At 66.0% G+C, this 14,273-nt stretch overlaps 2 protein-coding genes across 2 annotated transcripts in view; one reads left to right on the forward strand and one right to left on the reverse strand.

Moving 5' to 3' along the window:
* CHLNCDRAFT_135122 (hypothetical protein) overlaps positions 1–4,944 on the reverse strand; it is a gene marked incomplete at both ends in the record, with an annotated part of 10,857 nt that extends 5,913 nt beyond the window's left edge. The window contains 16 exons of the mRNA XM_005846653.1: positions 1,460–1,497; positions 1,622–1,725; positions 1,896–1,988; positions 2,089–2,164; positions 2,247–2,412; positions 2,536–2,592; positions 2,760–2,817; positions 2,932–3,160; positions 3,274–3,335; positions 3,460–3,588; positions 3,707–3,770; positions 3,882–4,021; positions 4,133–4,197; positions 4,389–4,450; positions 4,580–4,699; positions 4,902–4,944. Of these exons, the coding sequence (XP_005846715.1) occupies positions 1,460–1,497; positions 1,622–1,725; positions 1,896–1,988; positions 2,089–2,164; positions 2,247–2,412; positions 2,536–2,592; positions 2,760–2,817; positions 2,932–3,160; positions 3,274–3,335; positions 3,460–3,588; positions 3,707–3,770; positions 3,882–4,021; positions 4,133–4,197; positions 4,389–4,450; positions 4,580–4,699; positions 4,902–4,944 (1,506 nt within the window). The remainder of the gene's footprint in view (positions 1–1,459; positions 1,498–1,621; positions 1,726–1,895; positions 1,989–2,088; positions 2,165–2,246; positions 2,413–2,535; positions 2,593–2,759; positions 2,818–2,931; positions 3,161–3,273; positions 3,336–3,459; positions 3,589–3,706; positions 3,771–3,881; positions 4,022–4,132; positions 4,198–4,388; positions 4,451–4,579; positions 4,700–4,901) is intronic.
* Positions 4,945–5,500: 556 nt separating this feature from the next.
* Positions 5,501–14,273, forward strand: part of CHLNCDRAFT_58132 (hypothetical protein) — a gene marked incomplete at its 3' end in the record, with an annotated part of 9,619 nt that continues 846 nt past the window's right edge. Inside the window, exons 1-29 of the mRNA XM_005846511.1 lie at positions 5,501–5,618; positions 5,780–6,069; positions 6,209–6,303; positions 6,463–6,559; positions 6,763–6,938; positions 7,073–7,276; positions 7,392–7,457; positions 7,660–7,868; positions 8,096–8,212; positions 8,461–8,572; positions 8,738–8,807; positions 8,973–9,165; positions 9,290–9,363; positions 9,445–9,568; positions 9,794–9,889; positions 10,083–10,155; positions 10,364–10,439; positions 10,610–10,743; positions 10,954–10,980; positions 11,150–11,248; positions 11,477–11,609; positions 11,851–11,979; positions 12,136–12,337; positions 12,525–12,835; positions 12,992–13,013; positions 13,114–13,166; positions 13,330–13,385; positions 13,566–13,652; positions 13,872–14,035. Coding sequence (XP_005846573.1) covers positions 5,515–5,618; positions 5,780–6,069; positions 6,209–6,303; positions 6,463–6,559; positions 6,763–6,938; positions 7,073–7,276; positions 7,392–7,457; positions 7,660–7,868; positions 8,096–8,212; positions 8,461–8,572; positions 8,738–8,807; positions 8,973–9,165; positions 9,290–9,363; positions 9,445–9,568; positions 9,794–9,889; positions 10,083–10,155; positions 10,364–10,439; positions 10,610–10,743; positions 10,954–10,980; positions 11,150–11,248; positions 11,477–11,609; positions 11,851–11,979; positions 12,136–12,337; positions 12,525–12,835; positions 12,992–13,013; positions 13,114–13,166; positions 13,330–13,385; positions 13,566–13,652; positions 13,872–14,035 — 3,593 coding nt within the window. The 5' untranslated portion in view covers positions 5,501–5,514. The remainder of the gene's footprint in view (positions 5,619–5,779; positions 6,070–6,208; positions 6,304–6,462; positions 6,560–6,762; positions 6,939–7,072; positions 7,277–7,391; positions 7,458–7,659; positions 7,869–8,095; positions 8,213–8,460; positions 8,573–8,737; positions 8,808–8,972; positions 9,166–9,289; positions 9,364–9,444; positions 9,569–9,793; positions 9,890–10,082; positions 10,156–10,363; positions 10,440–10,609; positions 10,744–10,953; positions 10,981–11,149; positions 11,249–11,476; positions 11,610–11,850; positions 11,980–12,135; positions 12,338–12,524; positions 12,836–12,991; positions 13,014–13,113; positions 13,167–13,329; positions 13,386–13,565; positions 13,653–13,871; positions 14,036–14,273) is intronic.

The following is a 14,273-nucleotide window of genomic DNA, read 5'->3' on the forward strand; positions in this document are numbered from 1 at the left end:
CAGGCAGAAAGCTGTCTCTGCTGCACAAGCGCTGATGTATGCAAGTGCGGGCTGGCTCAAGCAGGTTGGGGCTGGCTCAGCAAGGCTCTCTGAACGGCTGACAGCTGGCGGCTGGCTGCTGATGTGCCAGCAAAGGCTGATGTGCAAGCAAAGGCTGTTGTGCAAGCAAAGCCAGGCGCAGGCGGCGCTTAGGGTTGGTCTTTGGTCTTTGGGGCGGGGCGCAAGGGCCGTGGCGTGGGGCGCAAGGTGCCGGTGCGCGGGAAGGGCGTCTGGGGTGACGGCAAGAGCGGGTGCCGGACTCAAGGGCAGCGGAGGGGATTGGGGCCCATAACCTGTTGACGGGAGGTATTTACAAAGGCAGCAAGAGTAGTAAATTCGCACTAGAGGCGGCGTTAAATAGATCTGGGGTGGAGGAGCATATTCCCGGCATATACTTGGGATATTCCTGATACGATGCGGGTACGATGCGGCACAAAGGCATCATGGTATCGGTGAGCATAATGGCTGGGTCAGGTGCACGAAAGGGAGTGGCACAAGTGTCGATCAACTGGGAATGGGGTGGGGAAACACAATTGTGCGGTGTCTGGGGCGGGAAAGGCGGGAATGAGGGTATCAATGCAGCGGATGTGTAGACTGGACACGTGGCATTGTCACAGCTCAACAATTACCTCCCCACAGACCCCTCACTGCCATTATTAGTAACTTTGGTACCTCCTGGAAGCAAGAGAGGGCGCTCAACCTGCCCTGGTAGAGGCTGCCTGCCATGAGCGCCGCTGCGCCGTCGCCCCCCAAAGTGCCGCGTCATTCCACACACATTTCCCCGAATGGAATGCACACTGGACCTCCTCTTGCCTTCTATTACGCTTCATAAACACATTGAAGCGCTGCTGATGCCCTTCCACAAGTCTCCGTGCCACCCACCCGTAGCCATTGCACCGCTGCCATGAGTGACGCCCCGCCCCTGCAGCGGCACATGGCAGGCTGCTAACCTGTGCCAGCAGCCGTTGCAGCGCGGCGCCGCCCTGCCAGAGTCGTCTACACTGCTAATGAACATGTGGGCACGCTTGCATTGCCAAAAGGCCGCGGCTGCCGCCATGCCGCGAAAGAGGTGGCGCGAGCCGGCCGGCGCAGGGCCTGCTGTTGCTCTCAAACAACTCTCCGTATGCTATAAGGTGGGAGAGGAAGCTTACAACGCGAAAAACGATGCAGACATGGCTGAGATCAGGCCACATGTCGTTTCCCTGCTGGCCTGATCGTGTCGGGGCCCTGGCGGCGGCGGCGCGCCATGCAGCGGCGCGCCATGCGGCGCCACAGCGGTGCAGGGACACGGCGGGTGAAGGTACACAAAGCGAGGGGACGCTGAACAGGGGTCGTGCGCGACTCTATGGCTTGCTGGAGGATGCTTGGCCGCTGTGCCTGGCTGGTGATGGATCACATGCTACACTTCCCGGCCGTGTACCTTCAGCCAGATGCCTTTGGGCGGCGCCAGCGTCACGCCTGCACCCAAGCCACAGCAGCCAACTTCAGTCTCGGGCGGTGCGTCATGGCTAGCAGTGCAGGCGAGCAACGGCTCCTCGTCCTCCTGTGGCCGATCGGAAGCCCGGGCAGCTTTCACACTCACTGCTGCGCAGGTCGAGCGGCCCGGTGTGGCGCTCGGCGTCGAGGCGCAGCTCAAAGCGCTGGAAGATGCGGGCCAGGCACAGCACGCCCTCCTCCAGCGCAAACCTGCGCGGCGAGCGAGGCGCAGAAGAGCAGGGGCAGGGAGCTGTCACCGAGATGGTAGGGTGCAGAGCGGCGGTGCAGTGTCACCACAGAGAGGCAGGAAGCCGGGCGGGCACCGCGTGGCAGCGGGCAGCAGAGCAGGGAAGACTGCATGAGCGGATGCTGCAACCCACCGCCAGCCCACGCATCTGCGGGGCCCCAGGCCAAAGGGGAAGTACGCTCCAGGGTGGTGGCTGGCCGCCTCGTCTGGCAGGAAGCGTGCGGGCCTGGAGGCAGCGTGAGGCAGGTGGTAGGAGTCGGTTAAGGTCGGGCGGCGTATCCAGCACCTGGACCAGCCGCAGGCTGCCGGTGCCTGCGCACACATACCTGAATTCCTCCGGAGCTTCCCAATAACGAGGATCCCTGTGCAGCGTCCAGATGTTGAACATGACACGGCAGTTGTCTGCAGGGGGCAGGGTGGAAAGCACCCAACCAGCTGCTGAGGATAGCGCCCCCCGCCCGCCGGAGCGGCAGCACTCACTCACACATCAACTGCACGCAGGCGGCGCCGCACCGTGACCCAATGCACCCCAGCGGCAGCAGCTCGCCTGGAATGAACACGCTGGTGGGCCCCGCTGCTGGCGTGGCCAGGCTCCTGCGGCTGCCGCCAGTGAGGTCCAGGTCTACGCCTCCATGCCCCGCCTCTCGCAACTGGGACAAGCCACAGCGTGACAGGAAGCAGGTGAGGAGGTGCCACTCATGCAGGCTGCCGTGCCAGCCAGCCCAGCATCAGCAACGTGCAGGGCTGAAGTCCCTGCCCACGCGCCAGCTCACCAGGACAATCAGGGAAGAGACTGGCGGGTAGAGGCGCATAGACTCCTGGAACGCTGCCTCTGCAGCAAAAGGAGCACCAGGATTTGCAACCAAAATTGCAGGAGTGTAGGTGTCGCAGCAGCAAGGAACATGCCCTGGTGCGGAGGGCTGCTGTGGCAAAACATGGTCGGGGCACTTGAGCTTCTGCTACGCCTTGACAGGCTGCCTGCCGGCTGGCTGCTCACCTGAGCGCAGATGTCCAGATCAGAGAGCTGCTTCCCCGTCTGCTTGTTCACCGCATCCCTGCGAGGCAAGCAGGGCTCGTGTGGAGGGCGTGCCACTGTGTACCCGTGCAAGCAGGCAAGGCACGGCAAGCAGGATGGCCCGCCAGGACTGCCTTGGCTGCCTCAGCCTCACTTGAGTCTGCTGACGATGCTGGTCTCAGGCGGCACCTGAGCCACATATGTCTTGTAGGCCTGCTGGAAAGCGGCAGACTCCACCGCCACCTTGGCTCCCTCCTCCCCGCTGCTCCGCAGCCCATCGGCCACACCCGGGCCCTGCCCTCCTGCCGGCGCCCCTGCTGCGGTTGCCTGCTCGCGGGCGCTGTCCAGCAAGGCTTGTGATGCCCCCCACAGGTAACGGCGGTCTGCAGGTGGAGCACAAGAGCAGAGGAGCAGGGAGGCATGTCTGTGTCCATTTGGCAGCCAAACAACCCCTAAGGCCAGCGCAAACATGGTGGCAGGCAGCCCTGCTCCCCACCTGCAACTATCTGGTTAATCGTTTTTGGGTTCAGCAGCAGGGCCAGGCGGTACCACACACGCCTGCAGGCAGTATGGGGGCACACAACCTTTGGTCCGATACGGTACAAGTTTTACCTGTACCGTAGTGGCAACGTGCAGTACGCTCAGCATGCAGGCGGGCAGGCAGTACAGATGGGCAACGCACCTCAGGTCTGGCACTGCAAACGACAGGATGGCGGCCCAAAACGGCAGGCCCGCCATGGGAGTGAACATCGCCTCTGCCGCCTTGACCAGCGTGCTGCCGCTGCCCTCCTTCTGCGCCCCATACTCGACCCTGCATGCAGGATGGCGCGGGGCAGGATCCAGGCTCGACAGTGCCATCCCGACACTTAGGCTGACAAGAGTGTGCAGCCTGGCGACGAGTGCAGCCGGCAGCAGGGAGCAGAGCTCACCCAAAAGCTGTGGTGCCGATCACATCCATGCTCATGGCTTTTAGGAGCTCGCTGACGCAGATGCCTGCTTGGCATGTGGGAGGCAGAGGAGGCGTGGTGGAAGCTGCAGGGGAACATGCCAGCCCTGAACAGCTGGCGGCGCGGCCCCACCGCCAGCAGGCTACGCCTCGCCCACCTTCTCCGCTGACCGCTGCCGCCTGCATCTTGCCCACCAGCTCGTCAATCGCCTGGTTCATCATCGGCGCGTAGCTGGCGAGCGCTGCGCTGTGGAACAGAGGCTCGCATGCGGTGCGGATGCCCAGCCAATACTTTCCCCTGCGGGCCAGGAGTCGCAGCAAGGGCGGGTACCGTGGGCACATGCAGGCATGGAAGCTGCGCTGCAGCAGGAGCCCGGGAGCGGGCAGCAGCAGCCACCGCTGCGCCCACCTGGAAAACAGGATGCCGCTGTTTTGGAAGTGGTTGTCGCAGGCGGCGCCATTCTCCAGCGTAGGCTGCGGGGTGAAGGCACACGGCAGACGAGTTGACTCTGAGCGCAATTGTTTATTTACCTGTGCAGCCCGCTTGCCGGCCCGCTGCACGGGTCGCGACTTTGTCGCCCCACAGAGCGGTCTGCACGTCGGCCCGCTGCATGCGGCGCCAGCCAGGCCGTCTGGATCCCGCCGGTGCTCCGCGGCGGGCTCACCACGCTGCGGTCGTGGTAGTCAATGAAGCGCTTGACGCAGATCTGCCGCACCAGGTCCGGGTCTGCAGAGCGAGCGGCGGGTCCGGCGCCAGCAGGGGTGGTGCGCCGGGGGAGCACAGCCCCTGTGTAGCTAGCTGCGCTGGCGCCTGGCCTCGGGAGCAGCCCGCAGCGGGCGGCCCGGGGCGCCTCACCAGTGATCACGATGCAGGGCCTCCTGCCCAGGAAGTACTTGAACACGGGGCCGTACTTGGCCGCCCACTTCTGCAGCGCCTCGTGTATCTTGCCTTGTGGGCCCATCTGCATCACATTGCCTGCAGGCGGAAGTGGCGGCGGCACCGAGGCGGGCGGTGGGTTGGAGATGGGCACGCGCACCACAAGGCTGCTCTGTGCCCAAACACCATTTTTGGTTTGAAACGAACCAAACAAAAAGGGGGCACCAGGATCTGCCTTGGCTGGCTGCTGCCTGCAAACCAACATGGTGGCAGAGCCGGGTGGCGGCACAGACACACCTACGAGCCAGGCGGGGCGGGGGCCAGGAAGGTGGCGGGTGCGCCATCTGTGCCCTATGTTCAGGCCATAGAGCCATACGACCACCACTGCAGCCGCCACAACGGCACCGAAATGCCACAGGAGCTGCATTTGCTTGGGAGAGCTCTGTCACGCGGACAAACTCTGTTGCTGCTACTGTAAAACAAAGGCGTCCGCTCGCAGCGCAGCAGTGGGATAAGATGATGATGACGTGACCAAACAAACAGCGACCGCGGACCGGCGGTTGTTTGGTCGCAAACACGGGTCACGTCCGGGGCGTCCGCACCGGGTCGCCGGGAGGGCTCAAAATGGTGGTTCCTTTTGCCGAGCTGTCCACCAATATCAATCACCCTAAACCCTGCCCGGGAACTGCCCGGGAATGCCCCCCGTCCCCCTGCCCTCCCCTCCTTGGTGACATTCAGAGCACCACGTTTGGCAGCTGTTTGCGCTGCACCCCCCGTCGACACGTCTGGATGCCAGCACCAATTGGTGGATGCCAGCTGGCGCTGGCGCCAACTTGAGGCTCGACCACTGGGCCCCATTCCGTCAGTTTAGAGCACATCTGGAGGCCCAGAATTGGGCAGGCTCGCTGTTGGAGATGGAGAAACGACACAGCTCCTCTTCGAGGAACCGTGACGAGGATGAGCTAATTCGCGCCGCACGGCGCCAGCTTCGCCGTCACAAGTCCCACAGACTGTCGACGTGAGCTGGGGGTGCACGTGCCGAGCGCAGGGTTGAAGGGGCCGTGCCGCCGCTGCCTCCGCCTGCCCCTGCTGTCGTTGCCGCCAGGCGGACCTGCTTGAGGCTCTGCTGCACGGGCCAACCCTGCGAGCCGCTGCCGCCGGCCCGCTGTCTGGCTGCAGCGTGCAGAAGGGGGCGCTGGCAGACCGAGTGCTGAGCTCGCGGCGTGGCGACGCCCCCTTTGCCACGCGGCTGGGCACTCTGCTGCGTCTGGGGAGGGACTCACGCCCGCTGGCGGCCGTCACTGTTGAGTACCACAACCTCACGATCGAGGCCGATGCTCTGGTGGGCAGCGCCGGCAACCCCTCAATGCTGCAGTCCAGCTTGTCGCTGCTGCGCCTGGCCACCTGCCAGCGCCCGCCCACCGCGCCCCACACCATCCTGGACAACGTCAGCGGAGTGCTCAGGCCAGGTGTGTCTGCACGTGCTGGTGGTTGCTGGTGGGGGTGGCGGATGCAGGACCTGGGATGAGGATGCTATGGTGTGTCATCATCAGGGGGTGCCACAGGCGCGTGCTGACAAGCCACCCGCCGCATTGCGCCTGGCTGCAGGGCGCTGCACGCTGCTGCTGGGGCCGCCCAGCAGCGGCAAGTCGGTGCTGCTGCAGGCGCTCAGCGGCCGGCTGCGCCCGCACCGCGGGCTGCGGGTGAGGCGCAGCGCGGCCATGTGCATGGCAGCGTGAATGGAGGAGCTGCCATGCATGTCACGGCCTGCCTGCCTGCGACTGCTCATCTCGCTGCTGCACTTTCATAGCGGGGTAGCACCCCCAGCCCAGTGCTGGTTGCACTGCACTGTACCGTTGCAGATCAGCGGTACCATCCAGTACAACGGCCTGCCGCTGGACGCCTTCCAGCCACGTCGTACCGCGGGCCTCGTACAACAGCAGGACAGCCACATCCCAGGTGTGCTGCCAGCTGCCTTCCAGTGGGTTGGGGTGGAGGCCGGCTTGGGGCGGTGGTGCGAGCAGCACCTGCCACACCATGCCTTCACCCCTTTTTTCCATCCCTTGTTTCTCTCCGGAGAGAATGGCGTGGATCCACGCCATTCCCTGACTGACTGACTGACTGCATGCTTTGTTCGCTGCGTTTGTTGCCTACCTGTGCAGAGCTCAACGTGCAGGAGACTGTGGACTTTGCCTTCAAGTGCCACGTGGGGCCAGCTCAGCGGGAGGAAGCCTACACCCGCCTGGAGGCCGCCCGGTGCAAGATGCAAGGGCTGCGGCGGCAGCTGAGCACGGGAGACGCGGGGCTGGCGGCGGCGGAGGCCGGCGGCGGCGGGCAGGTAAAGGGATGTGCTGCTTTTGCTGGTTCCAACCCGCATTGGTGGGGCTGCGTTGCTGTGCTCCGCAGACGCTGTGCCCAGCTTGCTGCGGCGCTCCACCTGAGCTCGCTGCCCTGGCTGTCATGTGAGCGCAGGGGCAGGAGGTCGACTGCGCGGCTGGGGCCCCCGCAAATGGACATGCCGCGGGCGACGGCGCCACCCGCTCGCCTGCCAGCCCGCCAGACAGCCCAGAGGGGCACCGAACGCCTGAGGCGCCGGCGGCGGGGAGCCCTGGCTGGCGCAGCCCCGCCCCCAGCACTGCGGATGCTGAGGAGGAGTTTGCTGATACCATGCAGGAGGTGGGCTGGGCTGATGGTTGCCTGCAAGGGGTGGGCTGAGCAGGCCGGCATGCACAGCACTGCTGTGGAGCCCCCTCACAGCTGCCCTGTCTGCTCCTTTGCTGCCCCGCTGCAGGTGGTGGGGCACCGCCTGATGCCGTACCTCGTCCTGCGCATCATGGGGCTCTCGCACGCGGCGCAGGTGAGCCGCTTCCTCGCCTCTGCTTTAGGCTGCCGTGATCGCTACGAGGGACCGAGGTTGCAGCGGGCCTCTTGCTGCTGCCTCCAAGGCCGGCGCTGCTGCTGTACCCGCCCAATCCAAGCCCTGCGTGCCCACCCGCCTGCTCACCTGCTCGCCCACCTGCCTGCCCGCCTGCCCGCCTACCCGGCCCGCCCACCCACAGACGCTCGTGGGCTCCTCGGAGGCGCGCGGCATTTCTGGCGGGGAGCGCAAGCGGCTGACGACGGCGGAGATTGTGGTGGGGCAGCAGCCGGTGGTCTTCATGGACGAGATTTCCACGGGCCTGGACTCCGCCACCGCCTACTCGGTCATCAGGACCTTCAGGCGCGGCACGCCTGGTGCCAGCTGGCGCCTGCTGGCACAGCGTGCCGCGTGCTGCGTGCCGCCTGGCACCAGCTGGCACAGCGGGCTGCATGGCGCTGCCGGGCTGGCCGCCGATGCCGCCAGCCTGCCCCGCCCGCCCCGGTCCTGCCGCCTGGCAACGGCAGCCTGGCTGGCTCCCACCCCTTGGGCTCACAGCGGCTTCAAGCTTCAAGTGTCAGCCATCGACCTGCACCGCCCTGGTCGAGCGCCTGCGCCGTGCTGCCGCCCCCTTGCAGGGACGTGTCCCATGCCCTGGACCGCACCTGCCTCATCTCCCTGCTGCAGCCCGCCCCCGAGGTCATCCAGCTGTTTGACGACCTTCTGCTGCTGACTGACAGCCGCGTCATCTACCAGTGAGCCGGCTGCTTGCAGGGCGGTGGTGGTGGTGGGTGCCGTACCTGTGACTGTGACCGGTTGCAACAGCAGCAGGGATTCAACAGGCGCACAGTTGCAGCACAGCGCCGGCCTGCCCTCCAACAGGCGGAAACAGCAGCTGGGGATGTGGGGATGGAAGCACAAGCATTCTCTGGGTCCGGCTCGTACCCTTGCCCCGCCGCCGCCTCTTGAGTCACGTGGTTGCCGCTCCGCTGCCGGCCTGCAGCGGCCCGGTCGGGGGCGTGCTGCCGCACTTTGAGGCACGGCTCGGCTTTGTGTGCCCCGCCCGGAAGGACCCCGGAAGCTTCCTGCAGGCAAGGGCCGCGCCGCGCCGCGCTGTGCTGCGCTGTGCCGCGCCACGCCACTGACGCTTGCTCGCCCGCCCAGGCAGCGGCCAGGCGCGGCCTGGCGGTGGCGGGAGCGCGCCCCGCCACGCCCGCCGGTGCTGGGTTGCTCCCCTGGAACCTTCCATAACGTGCTGCCCGTGCCCTGCTGTTCTGCAGGAGGTGACCACCCCTGCCGGCCAGTGGCTGTACGCGGCCCCCGCCCTGCTGAAACTGTACGGCCTGACAGGTGGGACAGGCTCTGTGTGCAGCAGCCTTGCTGCCGCTGCCTCTCGGGGTTTAACTTTGAATGCCCCGTGTTGATCAGGGCTGCCCACGCTTTGCCGCACCCGCATCCGCGCTCCCACCCACACCCAGAATGACACCCATGCCGCCCGTCCACCGTCGCCTGCAGAGGCGGATAGGGAGCCTGCCGCACTGCTGGCGGCGCCGCCCACACAGCTGCTGATGCCTGTGGCGGAGATGGAGCGGGTGTTCTGGCGGGACACGCCGCCTGGCCTGGCCATCCTGCGCCAGCTGGAGGAGGACCCTTTCCAGCCCACCGACGCCTCGTCCAGGGCGCTGCAGTTCTCGCCGTATGGCAACAGGTGTGTGTTGGCTGCCAGCCCTTTGCGGGCCGGCAGGCGGCCAGAGTGCGTGCGTCCCTGTATGCCAGCTGCCCGCCGGGCTCTTGAGACGTCCAACCTCCTCGCCCCATGCCGCTCGCCGCAGCTGGAGGGTGCTGGTGCGGCTGGTGGTGCTGCGCCAGTTCCTGCTCAACCTGCGCATGAAGACCTTCTACATCGGTGCGGCCTTTCTTTCTTCCTTTCAGTGAGCTCCCGCCTCCTGCCTCCATGCCTTGATACATGTGCCTGCTCTGCTTGCAGCCCGCGTGGTCCAGACCATACTCATCGGCCTGATCAGCGCCTCGCTGTTTGCCACCATCCAGCCGACGCCCGAGGATGGACGCAACGCTGTGGCCCTCCTTGTGCTGTCTGCCATCTTCCTCTCGTCAGTCGGCCGCCGCCTGCCTGGCCTGCCAGCTGGCAGCCTGCACAGGCCTCTGCTTTAGCCGCAGCGCTGTGCCTGCCTGTCTGCCTGCCTGGATGCAGCTGTATGAACCATTCTGGGCCTCTTGCAATGCGGCTCACTGCTGTGAGGTGCAGCACAGGGGCTCACAATGTGCGGCCGTGCCTCCTCGCCTCCCCGGCTTCCTCCCCCGGTGCCGCGCTGCAGCATGAGCTCCGCGCCCCAGCTGGCATTCACCCAGGTCTCCAAGCCCACCTTTTACAAGCAGAGGGACAACCAGCTATTCCCCAGCTGGTCCTTCAGGCACGCCGGCCAGCTGCCCAGCGATGGCAGCGGGGCCCTGGGGATGCACCGCGCCGGGGCGGGCCTGGCCTGCCGTGCCGTGCATCCCAAGCGCCAGTGCCTGGAGCCTGTCTGCCTGCTGGCTCCGCCCTTCGCCAAGAGCGCTAATGTTCTGCCCTGACTGCCCGCTGGCTGCCCCCTTTGCCCCCTGCAGCCTGGCCCAGGTCATCTGCCAGCTGCCGCAGTCCACCGTGGAATCCATCGTCTTTGCCCTGGTCGTGTACTTTGTGAGAGGACGCCGCACCGCAGCTGCCAACACGCCTGCCTGCTGCGTGACGTGTCCTCCTCGTCAGGCTGGTTGTCAGCTGTCAGCTTGCAGGGTGCTGCACACTTGGACGTGCACGGCACTCAAATCAACGAGCTAGTGAATACACCTCGGTTCGTTATCGAGATCCATTTGCTTCCCTGCCTGCCTCCCCGCCTCCCGCCTTGCAGATTGCCGGGCTCACCCGCTCTGCCAGCTGCTTCTTCACTTTCCTCCTCATCGCCTGGTCCTCAAGCAACTGCCTGGGTGGGTGGTGGATGGGTGGGCCTCCAGCCTGGGTGCAAGAGAAGCACCGCGCTGCGTCCCCAGCCAAAGCCCCCAGCCTGCCATAGCTGCCGACCCGCCCGCCTCCTCCTTCTCCACCCTCCTCCATCTCCCCACCCTCCTCCGTCCCCCTGTCCGTGCCGCCCCCGCAGCCGCCCTGTTCCGCCTCATCGGCTACTCTGCCAAGAACATGGCTCTGGCCAACAGCTCCGCCATGCTCTGCCTGCTGCTCATGATCATCACCAACGGCTTCAGCATCGTCTATCCCGCCATACCACCCTACATGGTGAGGCTGGAGGAGGGAGCTGGTTGGCTGGTGGCGTGGCGTGGTGTGGTGTGGTGTGGCGTGGTGTGGTGTGGTGTGGTGTGGTGTGGTGTGGTGTGGTGTGGTGCGGTGTGTGTGTGTGTTTGTGCACGGTGCAGTGTGCACCCGCTGACGCACCCGCAGGCTTCACATGACCCCCACCCCTCACCCCCACCCTCGCTGTCGCTGCAGATTTGGATCTACTGGATCAACCCCATGGCGAGTTGCCTTGCCGCCTCCCCCCTCCTGCGTTGGGGATGCCACCCACAATGCACCGAGCATTGCGGCCTGCCCAACGGCGCCACCCGGGCCCGACCCTGGCTGCCCCATCACGCCTGTCTGTCACCCGCCCCTCTGCTCCTCCGCTCCTCCCCTTGGCCCCTTGCAGGCCTGGGCCATCCGGGCGCTGGTGATTAATGAGTTGACGGCGCCACGCTGGCAGGTTGAGGTGGTGCCCGGCGTCACCGTGGGTGACACGATCATGGAGGTGTGTGTGTGTGTGTGTGTGTGTGTGAGAGAGAGAGAGAGAGAGGGGGGGGGCTGCTGGCCTGGGGGCCGTGCGGATTGTGTTTTGGTTGGTGGTTGAGTGTCTGCTGGCAGGCCATCATGGGGGTAGGCTGGTGAGGGGACCCACCCACACACTCACCCACCCACAGAGTTGAATAGTACTCACCCTGAGTACCCTCGGTCCCTCTCCTCAATGCCCCGCCTGCAGCCCTTTGGCTTCCCTCCCAGCCAGGCGTACGTGTGGGGCGGCGTTGGCTTCCTATGGGGCAGTGTGGCGCTGTACGCGGCGGCGGCGGCGGTGGCGCTGCGCATCACACACCCGCCGCAGCCGCAGCCCACGGGTGGGTGACACCCTCGCTGTGCCGCGTGCTGCCGCTCGCGCGGCGGGCAGCGGCAGCGGGCTGGCTGGCATGCTCAACATGTTGCATGCTGGCTGCGCCGGTGTGTGGGTGTGGGTGTGGGTGGGTGGGTGTGGGTGGGTGTGGGGAGGGGGGGGTGATACCTACGGTGTGGGGGATACATGCGTGGATCGCCCTACGGCATGCGTGCCTGCCTGCCTGCCTGCCTCCACCCCCCTTGCAGTGCCTGAGGCTGAGGGGCGGGAGGAGACCTCCAAGAACATCTTCGCCCGCCTGCAGCGCCAGCTGCGCGGCCAGGTGGTGCTCCCCCTCAACACCTCCCTGCGCCGCATCCTCGTGGTGGCTCCGCAAGGTGCGCCAGGGCCACGCCATGCACGCCGTGCACACCTGTGTTTCTCAGTGTCCTGTGCGCCAGGGCTGCGTCAGCTGCCTCAACCCATCCACAGCGTATCGCTGCGAGGTCTGTGTGGATGACTGTATCACATCACTGCGCTGCCTGCTCCACCAGAGCGCTCCGGCGCCCCCTCGACCAAGGGAGACGAGGAGGCGCCGCCTCCGCCGTCCAACGGCGGCGTGGCGGCGGGTGCAGCAGCCCTGGCGGCAGCCACGCAGTGCCGGCAGCCGGGGGCAGCTGCGGCTGTAGCTACCAAGCCACATGAGAAGGTGGTGGTTGCCTTCACTCCCATCACATTGGTCTGCCGAGAGCTAAGGTAAGAGGCTGGCGGTGCAGCTTGTCGGCCCAGGCCAATTGTCTCGCAACGTCCCGCGTCGGCTACTGCCTGGCAAGCTGCCTGGCTTCCCCCGGTTGGTGCGGGCCGGAGGCTCCAGGAATCATCTTGGTGGGGCTTTGCTCGCTGCGGCATATGATCAAGCATTTTTGGTACTGCTGTACCGCAGGTACTACGTGACTGACCCCAGCCACGGCGAGGCGGCGGGTGTGGTGCGGGACAGCGGCGACCGCGAGATCGCCGGCAAGCTGGAACTCCTGAAGGGTGAGGTCTCCAGAGGGGGCAGCTTGCGAGGCTGGCAGGAGGCGAAACGCTGCCTCCACTCGGTGCCCTGCCGAGTATGGCCTACCCGCCTGCTTGTCGCTGACTCCAGCTCTCGGGGAGAAACTGACAACTTCTGGTGGCTTGCAAGCCCTGCAGGCATATCCTTCTATGCCCGCCCCGGGGAGCTTACGGCGCTAATGGGGGGCTCGGGAGCGGGTGAGCGGCGCTGGGCAGCACAGCGGCGGCGTTGTGTGGCTGGCTGTTCTGTCGCCGAGCATGCTGCCAACCGCCATTCTGCTTCTCCATTTTGTGAACATGGTGCCCGCACCTCGCGTCCCTTCCTCCCTCCTGCCTGCTGCCCATCCACCGCAGGGAAGACAACCCTAATGGACTGGTAACTCTCTGCCGCTGCGGGAGCAGCCAGCTGGACGCTGCCTGCCCGACCCCTCCACACCTGCCCCGACGCCCCCCGTGTGCGCCCTTTGTGTGTGCAGCGTGCTGGGGAGGAAGACAGTGGGGCTGATGCGAGGCGACATCCTGGTCAACGGTAAGTGCCTGCTTTCGTTCAGGATGCCCTTTGGATGCCGCTGCCGAGCTGCCGTGCGTCGTGGTCGGCTGTCTTGTTGTGTGAGGCGTGCTGGTGGCAGCCTGCCGCTCCCCCTCCACCCTGCCGCTGCCCGCCCTGCATAGCCCGCCCTGCCTGCCCGCAGGCTACCCCAAGCGCCAGGATACCTGGTCCCGCGTCTGCGGCTATGTTGAGCAGCAGGTGCGTGCGGGTTTTAGAACATGTGTGTGTGTGTGTGTGTACACATGTGTGCATAAATGTCTGTGTGCACCTGTGTGGTGGTGCGGCGGTGGAGCATGCCAGTCATCCGCCCCACCTGGCCTCTGTTCTCTCCCTCTGTTCAATTGGCCTCTGCTCTCTCCCTCGCCTCGCCCCCTGCAGGACCTCCACTCCGGCCGGTCCACCGTGGCAGAGTCGCTGATGTTCAGTGCGCGGCTGCGGCTGCCGGGAGAGATCCCGCTGGATAAGGTGTGCGGCATGGCTGGCGGGAGCCACCTGCTGGGATGCGGGAGCGGGAGCGGTCCCTCCCCAACCTGCTGCCGCCGCTCCGGCCTGCCTTGCTGCCTTCCCTCCTCTTGGTGGGGTGCCTTGCACTGCTGCCTGCGTGTATGCGCGCTGTGTGTTTGCTACCGGAAGCACTGCCTGCCGGCCTGCCCTACCGTCGCCCCGTGTCTGAACTGCCCCCAGGTTTCTCAGCTGGTGGAGGAGACTCTGGAGATGACTGAGCTCACCCGCCTGCGGCACAGCATTGTGGGCGAGGGCGATGGCGGGCAGGGGCTGAGCATGGAGCAGCGCAAGCGGCTGTCCATAGCGGTGGAGCTGGTGGCGGCGCCAGCGGTGATGTTCCTGGAGTGAGTGTGGTGGGCGGTGTGAGTGGGTGGGTCCTGTGCTTGCTGCAAGTGGGTATGGCGGAACTGGTGGCGGCGCTTTCGGTGATGTTAGTGGAGTGAGTCTGCAGCAGGGTGGGCTGCCGCTGCTGCCGCTGCTGTCAGCTGGGCGGGTGCTCCACTCCCTGCTGCCTAGTCACGCGAGCGAGCCCGCCCGCCCTGGCCCCGGCCACCCCGCCACCTCGCACGCCCCCCCCCCCCC

Source organism: Chlorella variabilis, assembly GCF_000147415.1.
Source record: "Chlorella variabilis unplaced genomic scaffold CHLNCscaffold_13, whole genome shotgun sequence".
Classification (NCBI taxonomy): Eukaryota; Viridiplantae; Chlorophyta; class Trebouxiophyceae; order Chlorellales; family Chlorellaceae; genus Chlorella; species Chlorella variabilis.